Source organism: Podarcis tiliguerta, assembly GCF_965153285.1.
Source record: "Podarcis tiliguerta genome assembly, chromosome: 2".
Taxonomy (NCBI): domain Eukaryota; kingdom Metazoa; phylum Chordata; class Lepidosauria; order Squamata; family Lacertidae; genus Podarcis; species Podarcis tiliguerta.
In genome coordinates, this window is record NC_139535.1 from 31,663,224 (window position 1) to 31,677,011 (window position 13,788).

The 13,788-nt window shown below is 41.1% G+C and overlaps 1 protein-coding gene and 1 long non-coding RNA gene across 8 annotated transcripts in view; one reads left to right on the forward strand and one right to left on the reverse strand.

Annotated features, from left to right (window-relative positions):
- Positions 1-13,788, reverse strand: part of LOC310671185 — a 917,602-nt gene that overhangs the window by 901,297 nt on the left and 2,517 nt on the right. The gene's annotated exons all lie outside the window — the stretch shown is intronic.
- LOC310670128 (contactin-6-like) overlaps positions 1-13,788 on the forward strand; it is a 199,204-nt gene that overhangs the window by 82,708 nt on the left and 102,708 nt on the right. For 6 of the 7 annotated variants that reach the window (XR_014507533.1, XM_083424816.1, XM_083424818.1 and 3 more), the window contains exon 4: positions 2,135-2,310. Coding sequence is in view for 5 of the 7 variants with exons in the window: in XM_083424816.1 (XP_083280942.1) it covers positions 2,135-2,310 (176 nt within the window). In the remaining 2 variants the exon portion in view is untranslated. Of the gene's footprint in view, positions 1-2,134; positions 2,311-13,788 lie in introns of those variants that run through there. The other variant, XM_083424819.1, reaches the window with a different exon arrangement.

Here is a 13,788-nt window from a genome sequence, read left to right on the forward strand (position 1 = left end):
ACTGTACTAATGTGCTGTAGATAACATATGACTGCTTGATGTTCCAACATTCGTAAATCAGTAGGGGCTTCCAGTTTCACAGTAGATTAGAGAGTGGTGGTTTTTATGAGGTCATGTATCCCAGCAATTTTGTACTCGCTGTTGACCAGCTCAGACCATTTCCTTCATGAGTGATGTTTATAGACAACAATGCATTCTAAGCTACAAAAGTGGTGAGGAGCAAACATTTAATTCAGGTTTGTTTCTAGTGGAATAAATCCAGGTAAAACAGAAGTGATGGCGGAACTAATACAACCAGGCTACAGACATTCATTGACATTCCAAGGTTTCAGGAGGGGAATTCGGAAAGACTTATTTAGTGTACCTCTTCTCGTCTCTTTTTTTTTTGCCACTGACAGAAAAGGAGAAACATCAGTGAGCTTCCTGTTGTAGTGGGGGCCTCTCAGCAGGTGGCCAACCATGCCCAATCCTAATACCGCTCCAGCCTGCAATAGAGCAGGGCTCCAATTACATGGAAGAGCTGGAGGAGGGATCTGATTTCCCTTACATTTCGTGGCAGGTCATTTAGCTACCAATACTAGAAGGCTACAGTTCTGTGTGCCTGTGAGAGTTGGTTGAGATGGGGAAGAATTTGTGTGGTTATCATTAATGGTCTATAGAAGCTGGGGATGCGCCTATTCCTGGACCCTTTTTAATTATGTGTGGCCCTAATCTTTGTCTTGTATAGTGTGACAGTGGATGATGATACTAGCAGGGAGGACAGGTAGCAAGGAGTTGTGAAGTTGATGCCTCAGTTTCAGAGGTGATAGGCAGAGGAAATTATACTTGGAGTGGAGTTGCTGACCTCCATCTGGGGCAGAGACCTAGATATTTGATCCATATCCCCTTTTCAGCCCTCCTACTGTCCCAGAAGTTTCTGGTATCTTACCTGTTGATCCCTTTGGTTTGGTGTTATTGAATGTCAGGTCAGTCCATAATGAGATCATTCTCATCCATGACTTGGTTGTGGATGAAGGGGTTGACCTGATGTGTATTACCAAGACTTAGGTGGGTAAACTGGGTGTCCATCAGCTGTGTCCATCTGGGTACTCTGTGCAGCACCAGACTAGAACAGGGAGTCAAGTGTGGTGGGGTGTTGCTATTGTCCATAGAAGCACTATTTCTGCTACCAGAAAAGCTTTTGATATTGGGCTGGGTTTAGCAGATCTGCACTTGATGTTGGACCAGATTAAGGAAACAGTTGTTCTATCAACCACTCTGTGGCTCAGCAGAGCACTCTGTTGCTGACCGAGCTAGCTGAGGTGGTCTCTGGTATAGTGTTGGAAGACCCCAGGATGATCAGAAATAATAATACCCAGGTCAGGAGCTACACTGGCCATGCATAGTTGTTTGGAGGATTGTGCCTGTGAATGTCAGCGGTGCCAGGAATGTGATTTTACATAAGTGATGAGAATTCTGTTTTGCTACAACAAATGGTTAATCCACAGGACATTTTTGTTCTTGTGGAAAATATGATTATCTATGAAAGACAATTTATTTTGGCATTTGTAAATAGCTGTGATATGTTGCAGACACGATTCATTTTCTCTCTAACGGGCTAACAGAGACAAATCATGTTTTAAAATAACAGTGTTATCATTATTACATTATCAATCTCAAACTAGTGGTATAAAAACATTCCTTTTCTGCTTTCTTCTTGCCCTTTGAAGTATAATTTGTTCTGATTTATATCTCTGAAATCATTGCTATAAGCAAATTTATTACATCACTGGCAAAGACTGTAAAATATTTCTAGGTACCTTTTATAATAAGAAAAGGATGTAGTTGTGTCATCCTCCTATTGCATTTGAATGTATAACTTCGTATGTATGAATAAGTTATAATTATTTTTTGTAGACATTTGGATGCTTGCCTAGGATACACCATTAAATAGAGAGGATTTTTCAAACAGTAAAATTTACAGGGGAATTTACAAGATGGATATAAAAACCAGTCTGCTGTGAAATATGGTATGATATTCTAATATTTTAACCATGGTTTTATTGTTGCAGGTAAGCTACAGCACACTATTTAAAAAAGAAACCTGAATAGCCTCCGTAAATTATAAGTATAATTTGATTTTTTTCCCTCAAAGGTGGAAGCAAAATGGCACAGATATTGATCTCACCATGAGTTATCACTACAGGCTGCTTGGAGGCAGCTTGGCAATCAATAACCCACATAAAAAACAGGATATTGGAACATACCAGTGTTTGGTCACAAATTCGTTTGGAACAATTCTGAGCAGGAAAGCAAAACTCCAGTTTGCATGTAAGTTGCATGGATATTTTATTTCCTCATCAATTTTATTTTTGAAAACAATGTATTAGGCAATTAAAACATCAATGAAATTTGCTATGAAATGATTGAACTTGCTCATCTTTCCCTTTTCATGCTGAATTCCAATATCTTTCCCCAGTAAACAGCAATAATGAGACAGATATACTGGTACTTGCAACACACAACAATTATCTACAATCGAGGGAAAGGTCAAGAAAGATGAAGACAATTAGGTTTTGCTTAATAGAGCTGTTGCTATTCCCTCACCCCACCCCCACCCCCTGGGATGCCTTTTTTCATGGTCCGATTGCTATTTGTAAGATACCTGCTCCTCACCCCGCTCTAGGTTGGAAAATGAAGTAATCACAAAAGTATAATGATGTCCAGCAGAGTCACAGAAATGTCACACATGGTAATTACCTTACTGACATTTAGTTGCATTAACAGGAATATACACCTCCACACATTTGCTTTGTAATTGGCATGCCATTGTTGCTTGCACCTAAAATATGTAGCTGTCCTTTAAGCACAGGTGTATGTGTGCCCACGCATAGTGAAAGCAATAATAAAATCCAGTAGACCACACTCACGCACGCACACAAATACAGAGGGAGATGGAAAAGATAGAAGAAATTTATGCAGCCACATTCTTTCCTACACCAGAGAAGTATAAGCATATCTAGGTATAAGTATAAGCCAGGGAAGTGAAATAGTGCTACTGTAGACACTGGGTCCTGAGTTTCCGTTCCATGAACAGAACAAGGCACTGTTCATGAAAGGAGAGCTTTGCTCATGGACGAGCCTGTTCTACTTAGAGGACACGTCGGTGTTGTGGAGCTCTTCCTTGAATAGAAGGCTATTGTGTTCGGGGGGGGGGGGGCAAATGTCCAATCCAGCCAGACAGCCTCAGCTATCAAATTGGGCATTCCCCCCACTGTGGAAGCTTGAGACTGCAATTCTAAACACATTCAGAAGGGTGAAAGCCACACTGAACTCAGTCACTTATGAGAAAACAACACATTGGACCGACACAGCTCTAGATCACAGCCTTTGCCTTTTTATTCTTGCATCTCTTGTGAGAGCAGCTCTTCTTCAAAAAGCAGCTTGGAGAAAGTTGCACGTCCCCCACCCCCACCCCGCCGCCACCTCCCCGCCATCCTCCTTTCGTCGTCCTCCATCTGGGCTGGCTGCCGCACTAAGAGAGCAATTGTTTTTAATGCTCATTAATAAAATATACTTCGAAAGGCAGCCTCATGGAGCTGTTTCAGACATCGGTGCTGGTATTAATTATTAATCCTTTTCTGTTCCTATTACAAATTGCCTGTCACAGAGGTCATAGAAAGGAGGCTGTAGAAACGGTGATGGTTCACAGACTTCTGCATGTGTGCAAAGGTGGTCATTCCTGTCTGTTTCTGCCATGGTCTAAAGTCATTTTTCTTCTGACTGCTCAAAGGTAAAAGCAAACTGACTGATGGAAATGGCTATCAAAGTAGGACTGGAACCATCAGGACATGAAGTGCTTGGCGAACAGTCTGCTTTAATGCTCTCTGTGGAACCAGCACAGAATGAACTTCTCTACCCCCGATTCTGTGTTATCCCTTGTAGGGAAACGTACTGTCATAATTCACACTATGACTCGTGTTGCTCAGCATTATGGCTCGTTTGTGGAAAGCTGGTCAGGGGGATGTCAATTCCTATGGAGACTATAATGTGTAGCTCACTTCAAAGTATTCAAGTGGTGATAAATTTGTATTCAGGCGCTTACTCAAGAGTGAGTGTATTTATATGTGGTTGGTGCTGGTGGTGGTTTCAGTCATCCTGGGTTAGGAAGCAGGCTTCTTTTTAAACATGCGCCATGAGAAAAAGGGAAAACCTCAAGCTGGCAAGAAGCTGAAAGGTTTCTTATTACCAAAGAGATTTATATGCATTTGATCAATGCATTTTGAGAAATCCTTGGGTTTGTTTTGACATATGCAATATGAGACTGAACTACTTAGTCCAAATGAGAGTCCACAATGCATTGTATCAGGGGAAAGTCTTGCAGAAATATGTACCTGAGTCGAAACTGCATATAAAAATGTGTTTATTAGGAGAAATTTGCATGCTGATGAAGTTTCATATTTTTTTTTTTAAAAAAACACTAGACAAACACGATTTTCTGCAAAATGTGAAGAACTGAATTTAAGACAGAGGGTCTTTTCTTTAGCAGTACCCCAGTTGTGGATCTGTGATCTTGGAGACATTTAGCTGGCATATTTAATACTTTTTAAAAAAATTATTATTATTATTATTATTATTATTATTATTATTATTATTAAACTTATACCCTGCCCATACTACTGGATTGCCTAAGCCACTTTTTTGTGGCTTTCTAAAATCTTTTAAAAGTAATCAATATTGCCCCATCTTAAAACTTAAACCAAAATCAAAACCTGGTACTTCTGTTGCTGTTTACCTACACTGGTTTGCTTTCAGTTCATTTATTTGTAATTATTTATTTTACATTTATATTTATATCCTGCCTTTATCCCAAGTCAGAATTCAAGGCAACTTCCAACATTTAAAAGCACCAATTATAGAATACAGAAGAATAAAAATAAACTAGTTATAAGCAATAATTAAAACAACAACATCACAACATAGATGAAACCAGCAATTAAAATACAATTTGTCCTGACAGCATCATCTGCGCCTATGTTTCCAAAGCCTCTCTGAACAGGAAGTTCTTAGCCTGCTGTCAGAAAGAAAACAAAGAGGGAGCCATTTTAACCACTCTGCTCATTCATTCTTGGTACTGCCATGTTGCTTTAAGGGCTCTTACAGAGCCATGGTGATAGGGGTAATTATATATTCTCTGAATATGACTTATTTGGTTATAACCCATACATTTCCATGAGCAAAAAGCTTATTCACTTTTGTGGATCCAGGTTCCGTCTTGAGCTAGTATGGGGAGGAGAGAAGTGGCACATAAGTAGAGAGGATCAATTATAAGCAAAGGAAAAACAAAGATTTATGCAGCTCTTTGTCTGTCTGTCTCTGATGAGGAAAGAAGCCTTGGACTCATTGTGCAAATGTACTGTTCATATCAGACAACATTCAACTATCTGCAGTATGGTCCCCTCGGTTAAGGAAATCCAAGGCGATCATCCATGAATCCCTCATGTACTGTAGGCTTTAAGCCAATGGACTAGAAAGAACTGATATTAGTTTAGATAAAAGGCACAGAAGGAAGGACTTACTAATGTTTTTTGAATTATAAGAAGCCTGGTAAAAGTATAGCTTGGAGCTAATTTCAAGTACTAGTTCCTAAACTGTTGGTTAGCAGAAGCCAGGATCACAGTAACTGTCCCCTGCAGTGCAATAATGTTCAAATGCCATATAAATATATGGGCACATTGATCCCTTGCGCTGGATTAAATGATATCATCTGTGGCAGAGTCTAAGCTTTCTTAATAATCTTTATGGTCACAAGATCAAGAGAATTTATAGATGACAACTGTAGACGTTCTGCAACTAGATGTAAACTGCACCATCTTTGGGTATGCATATCTAAGACGCTTGTGTTTTTGAAGACAGAACAACATTTCTGATGTCACATTTCCCAATTGTGTCTTTTAGTAGTGTAATTAAAAATTGTTATGTCTGCCTGAACTTCAACTTGTACATTCATCATCATGTTTGTGGGATTTGTTATTTAATATTAATTTTTATTTTTTTTTGTATTGTGGTCATAAAATAGAACCACCAGAGAGCTATTTTAAAATGATATTTTAAAATAGTTAAATAATTATAATGACAGTAGTGATAATAATATTAGCATATAAGGTAAAGGTAAAGAATCCCTGGATGGTTAAGTCCAGTCAAAGGCAACTATGGGGTGCAATGCTCATCATGCTTTTCAGGCCAAGGGAGCTGGCATTTGTCCACAGCTCCCTTGGCCTGACAGTTTTCTGGGTCATGTGGCCAGCATGACCAAACCACCTCTGGCACAATGGAACACCGTGACAGAAACCAGAGCACACGGAAACGCCATTTACCATATACCTTGGTACTCAGACAGCTTGGCTCCCGAACAAATTGGCTTCTGAACACCACAAACCCAGAAGTGAGTGTTCCTGTTTGTGAACATTTTTCGGAAGCTGAACGTCCGATGTGGCTTCTGATTGAGTGCAGGAAGCTCCTGCAGCCAATCGGAAGCCGCGTCTTGGTTTTCGAATGGTTTCAGGAGTCAAACGGACTCCCGGAACGGATTAAGTTTGACAGCCAAGGTACCACTGTACTATATTATATTTAGTATATACTATATTAATGGTCGAAGGGACTCGGGCGGTGCTGTGGGTTAAACCAAAGAGCCTAGGACTTGCCAATCAGAAGGTTGGCGGTTCAAATCCCCGCGACAGGGTGAGCTCCCGTTGCTTGGTCCCTGCTCCTGCCAACCTAGCAGTTCAAAAGCACGTCAAAAGTGCAAGTAGATAAATAGGTACCACTCTGGTGTGAAGGTAAACGGCATTTCTGTGCACTGCTCTGGTTCACCAGAAGTGGCTTAGTCATGCTGGCCCATGACCCGGAAGCTGTACGCCGGCTCCCTCGGCCAATAAAGCAAGATGAGCGCTGCAACCCCAGAGTCAGTCACAACTGGACCTAATGGTCAGGGGTCCTTTTACCTTTATATTAATGGTTACCATCAGCCTGACAATGACCAACATTTTGGGTCAGAACATCACCTGCATTCCACACATTAGCAATGCTCACCACATGCTTGAGGTGGTAGACGATTTTGTTGGCCTGAGTTCCACCATAACCAGCAATCTTTCCATCCCTGCTGAACTTGACAAGCATATTGGCAAGGCAGCTAAGGCAATGGCTCATCTCTCCAAAAGGGTATGGGAGAATGTGATGCTAACATTCAATACCAAGATGAAGGTCTACCAGGATTGTGTGTTGAGCATGCTGCTTTATGGAAGTGAGTTGTGGGCAACTTACAACCCGCAGGAACGATGCCTCAACACCTTCCACATGTGCTCCATCAGGAAGATTTTGGGTATCACATGGCAGGACAGAATCTCAAACAAAGATGTGTTCTCCCAAGCCCACATTCCCAGCATGTTTGCACTTCTGTCTTAAGATTCCCAAGGACGTGCTCTACGGGGAACTGACTTCAGGCAGACCAGCTTCAGATCCTTTCACAGTCCTTTAGAAGTGGTGTTATGTGGGAAGCTGCCTTATGCTGAATCAGACAACTCATCCATGTATCTCAGTATTGATTACAATGACTTGCAGTGTTTAGCATCTTTCAGTCAGGGGACATTTTCAACCCTACCTGGAGATGCCAGGAACTGAGCCTCAGACCTTCTGCATTCAATGCAGATGCCCTACCACTAAAGCAGATGCCATGCCACTATGTGGTATTGGCAGTATGCCTCCTTCAGTGAAAGCTGCTGTGTTCTAATATCACTTCAAGCTTCTGAACACTCTTCAAGAATAGCTCTGTGTAAAGCTTACTTGTTACACAGTAAGCAAGTTTGAGATTGCAGAAATAAAGGTGCAATATGATGACAGCGCAGCGGAGCATATGGCAAGCTTTTCTAAACTTCGCAGAGGGAAGATTTTTTCAGTGTTATCCCAGTAGTGCATAAGACTCCATTTCTGGTTTCAGCTAAATTCAGTCATAAGCAGCGCTATTCTTCTAGAAAAAGAGATGCTGGAACTCACCATGAAGGCCTCCCTTGTTCTTTTATAATGGCAATGGAGAGGTGCTGGAACTGAGTTCCGGCGAGTTCCGGCTGAAAAAAAACCCTGGGTCATAAACCTTTTAATTGAGTTTGTTTTCAAGTGTTGTACAGTGGTACTTTGGGTTAAGAACTTAATTCATTCTGGAGGTCCGTTCTTAACCTGAAACTGTTCTTAACCTGAATCGGCGCTGCTGCTGCCACACAATTTCTGTTCTCATCCTGAAGCAAAGTTCTTAACCTGAGGTACTATTTCTGGGTTAGCGGAGTCTGTAACCTGAAGCGTCTGTAACCCAAGGTACCACTGTATTTTAGAAATGCTGTGACACATACACACACACACTAAAATGGATGAAATAGATAAGGGAATAAGCTTGAAAATACTGTTGCATGCCACCCAAATCCTTACCCAGGATCTGTGTTTTCTTTGGCAATGAGGCACAGCAGAAACTCTGGTGTCTTTATGATATTTGGTTTGTTTTCACATATATACAACCTGAGCCTGCAATGGAGGGGTTCACAGCATTAACATCCCAAAAGAGTCTTGTTTCTCCCATAGCCGCAGCCTTGGTTTCAAACAGAAATCAACCACTGCTATTTCTCTCTGGCTTTCCAACTTGCAGCTTTGCTTCTCAGTCACACCACGGCAAAACTCAACTCTAAACTCATGCTTTGTCCTTCTAACCATCTCTGAGTTGTGGAAGGGGCCTCACCCATTTGCTGTCTTACACAGAACCCACTTTCCTTGCTGTCTTAATGGCCCATCACCCAGGTGATCACCTCAACACAAGAACCTAGCCTGGCTTAACACATTCTGGATCCAGGGGTTAGCAGGTGGGCAGAAGTATACAGTCTACCCCACCAAACTCATAACAACACAATTAGAATACATAAAATATGCAAGAAGAAAATTGTCCACATATAATAGCAGGGTGTCTTCTTGTCAGCTGGCTACCAGAGTTATATTGTCATCAAGAACTCTTCACACAAGATGGTCTCCTACATGGACATCACTTTGATACAGCAAAACTGTTCTGTGTGAAATGGCCTTTATTGCTGAAACATCTAGAAACCAAGCTTCAGGTCAGCTGCAATCTGGATTGAAATAAACTAGGATTCCTGCACAGAAAACAGACAACCTGAAGAATGAGCACCAAAACAAAGAGGCCTCCCGTGATGTCTTTGGAACATGGAGACAAGAGCATGGGAAGCTGCCTTACACTTTGACCACTGATATCTCAGGCAGTATTGTCTACTGGGATGGCTCAATTGGTAGAACGTGAGACTCTTAATCTCAGGGTCATGGGTTTGAACCCCACCTTGGGCAAAATATTCCTGTGGTGAAAGGGAGTCAGACTAGATGACCCTCATGGTCCCTTCCAACTCTACAATTCTATGATTGGCAGCAGCTCTCCTAAATGGCTCAGCACTAGATATGTTGGCATTGACATTGACCAAGGCAGAACGTATCAGGACTTGCATCATGCAATCTGAAGGAAAAGAAGAAAAAGGGGGTTTTAAGGAAGACAGAGGCACTAATTTGGTACAGTTGCAGATTAAAGTATATGGGTACATAGGTACATAGTTGTGTGAGTAATCCAAACTTCATATTAATGTGTAGAGTACTGAATTGCTATGCGTACCTAAAGCACAATAACTATTTTTTTATAGCAAAGGTGTTAGATAAAGCAATGTGCAGGTTTTACTCGCAGGCATTTTTTGTTTCTTGTTAGCTTCTTTCCCTGACTACGACAGTGGCATTCTCCACAGGCATCTTGTATCTAGGGGCCTGCTGTTTTCAGTATTACCTCCTTGGTAATATAGGAAAACGGTATTAAATATAAATGTCATAGAGGAAACAAAAAGGCACCATTTAGATTCTTTATTCAAACTGTCGGAAATAGTAGCCATGCATTCTTGACGTCAACAATGCCAAGAAAATAGAAAGGGTCTGGGAATATTTGAACTCTAAAGTAGATCCCCCCCCCCCTTAGTCTGAAATGCAGTTGAGAGGCACAATCTTCATGAATATTAATTTGTTGTGCATAATGTAGGCCTATTATTATGAATGAAGCTTACATAACTCAAATTTAAATGGTGTTTTTAAACGCACAAAAAATCATTAGAATGCTAGGGAATGTTTTCATTATTGCACCACTTTTATGTAAAAGTAAGTCAATGTAAATAAATAGGTGTAAGGGAAATATCTTCATCGAGCTGAATATTAACAGGGGCATTGCAACTTCTTTTTCCGATGTCATAAATAGCCAGGCTATATGTAATTACACTGTTGTGGTTGTTGCCAATTAAAGATAGCTCAAAATTACAAAGGTTGCAAGCCTTCAAGCTAAATATAGGCCACCAGCCATTTATAGTTGCCCACAGCAGCCTGGGGTGACAAAACCAGGAAGATTGCTAAGTACTGGCAGACCAGATTGGTGGGTCACAAGTTGTGTTCATTTTTGGCACCTTTCATAAGCTTGCCTCCTGGGATGAGCACTGCATCCCATGATCACTTGCTTGTGGTAACGGTCTTTCACAACCGTGCAGTGACTTGATGGCTGAAGTTAATGTACAGTAAACATGCTTCTCCATACAGAGCCAAATCTGCACTTTGATGGGTACATAATGTTCATTGAATGTACATTCAAATTTCCTCCTTCATGGAAATCAAAGAACAGAAGGGCATCAGAGGCTCTGTAGTCACAAGACATTTGTATACTAGCTTGGTGGTGGAACACCCTCCCCAGTTAAGTTTTCCCCCTCCTTCCACTTATGTTTTCTGCTTGCTCTGTTGTTCCGCGCTCTGTTTTTATATTGGGATATTTCTTTGGGGGTTGTGACCAATACTAGCCCTACTCACAGCAGACCCATTGAAATGAATGATTCAAAGCCAATCATGTTCATCAGTTTTAATGGATGTACTCCTGTTCATATTTTACTGTTTAAATGACTGCAAGACTCCATATAGACTGCAAGACTCCATATAGGCTGATCCGGATGAAAGGCAGGGTAAAAGTTTGTGGGCTCCAATTCTGTACTAACTTACTCTAGAGTAAGTTCAATTGAAATCAGTGGGACTTACTTTTAAGCAGACATACATTTTGTCTGTTTTATAGATGGCTTAAAAAAAACAACCAACAACCTAGCCTTCAGTCCTCAATTCAGACATAATTTTTTATATAAGAAACAGAAGGGAAATGATGTTGAGGAACGGATGGAAGTGGGGAAGAGTGCAGGCATGAAACAAAAATACCACTCATAACTATTCATGGAGGGTAAGAACAGCAGACCAAATATTATTTAAAATAACCAATTTGTCTGGGATGTGAAATGAGGTTCCTTCTAATACATGCAAATCATTCTGTCTCAGGCTCCATCACTAATCAGAGGAAGGGATGATGGTTCCTATTTAACTCAGTTCACTTCCATTGCCACGTGAAAGTCACTTGTCTGTCACCAACTGTGATTTTAGCTTGTTAATTTCAAGAGATATTGACAAGCGCTTTAATTCACATACAAGATTAATGGGCTGCATAGGGAAGCAATACCCCAGAGTCAGACAGCCCTTTCACACTTGTAAATTGTCCACATTGTAAAAAGCTTTCCCTCCTGTTGTAAACAGGGCTGGAGCTGTTAATAAAGGAGCTTTTGTTTGGCATCTCAGGGTGAGATTTCAATGGGCTAGCTTGCAGAGTAAGCAAAAACATTCCTCGCTGAGGGAGCTGCATTGAAGCCTGTTGCTAATTGCTCCTCAGGAAAGCCGATGAAGTTCCACAATAATTTCCCATCCTTTTGTCCAGGAATAAAGTGCAGTACTGGCAAGCATGCTTGAGGAAGCTTGGATCCATACCAAGGATCAGAAGCTCTGCAAGGAACCTGGGATGCCTGAGTGCTCTGACATATTCTTTGCGGTTTAGCCACGGCAGGTGTCTCTCAGAAGCCATGTTGATAATGGTGGCTTACAGGGAAATGAGGCGCTTTCTTCAGGACTTGACTTTCCATTCTGCAAATGGGGAAATGAACTGATTGTTAATGTTGAGCGATGAAGCACTGAGAATATTTTATTTCTTTATTTCCTGCCCTTTACCCAAATGTTCCAAGGCTTTAAAACAACATAGAAAACAGTTTAAAACAAGTTACAATCATAAAAATAAGATGGGTCCTAAAATATATACAGTCGTACCTTGGATCTCAAATGTCTTGGCTCCTGAACAAATCAGCTCCTGCAGCCAAACAGAAGCCACGCCTTGGTTTTGAATGGTTCTGGGAGTCGAACAAACTCCCAGAACGCATTCTGTTCAAGAATCAAGATACGACTCTACACCTCAAGTATCTTCAACATACTCAGGAAGCTGTACAATGAAGTCGCCAGATGCACCTCTGTGGGGAAGGAGTTCCAAAGCTTTGGGGCCACCACAGAGAATGCTCTGTTCTGGGCCACCCACCCCTTGAGCCTCTGAGGGTGGAGGGACCGCCAAAAGGCTCCTACCTTTCCTCTGAAGAGGTCAAGGTGGCATACAAGCTTTTCCTTTCTACCCTCACAACATTCAGAAGCCATGGACATGGAGAATGGCCCAAGTAAACTTTATGGCTGAGTGCTAATTTTAAACTTTGTCTCCCAGGTCCTAGTCCAACACTCTAACCACTCCATTGGCTCTCATTGTGGGTACCAGTGGCCCCAGATACTGAGTGATATTTTAATTGTTATGTTTAGCCATAACCTTTGGAATTTTCTAGGCAACCAAAACTCCTATCCTTGGGTCCAGCACACCTCCAAGTATCAGGCCCGGTTTGTAGCAGAACGACATGCAGCCTCCAAGAGTGTAGGAGTCCCAAGTCTCTCCCGGAGTGTAGAAATAAACCGCAGGAAACTAGGGAGGCACTGAGCAGCATAATTCTATTCCATTTCAGCTTCACTTTCCAGTCATTGGTCTGTTCTGTCCCATTTTTCGTGGATTTTTTTAAAAAGAATACACAAAAAGTACACTTAAATCATAGTTATTTTTTACACATGTTTTACTGAAATATTGAAGTAAAATACACATTTTTACCATTGCTTTTTAGTGGGAGTTGCATTCCAATAGCCAAGTGAATTTGAGAGTGTAAGATTTGGTCAATCCACAGTTGGACAAGTCACTTGATAAGCTGTTGCAGTTGATGCTGAATCATAGGCCTGGCAATGTAGAAGTACTGAATAAATGTGTATGTGCAGAGATGGAGCTTTTGAATTGTTCAGCAAACATAAAAGCTCACTTTCCCCCTGATTATTTCATCATGTTGTTTACCTTTGAGTGCACACAAATTGCATGAGCACCAGAAAGCAATACAGCATAGCTCAGAATGTCACAACCCTGGGTTTTTTTGGTGTGTTGTTTTTTTTTTAAACTTGTAGCATATGTTTGGAAGCAGAAAATGGGAAAATCAATGCAGCTAAATCAGATCAGATATTCTGAAATGTACAAAAGCTGAGGATGCATGAATTTCTTTTCTCATGGCTGCTCTGTCTCTAGTCCAGATGGTATCCTGCTGCGTTACACACCAGTTCTGGTCTGGAATTACTGTTAGTGCTGTTATTTCATCACAATTTAAAGATCCCATGTATGTAAGGAAGTTGTGCTATCACAGTCATGGTAGGCTAATCCTCTACAAGAGTTTATATAGTGATCTTTACTGGTGAAGTCCCATCAGGACAATTGGATGTGGTTGGGGAATTTGGAAAGGGAAATGAAGAAGCATC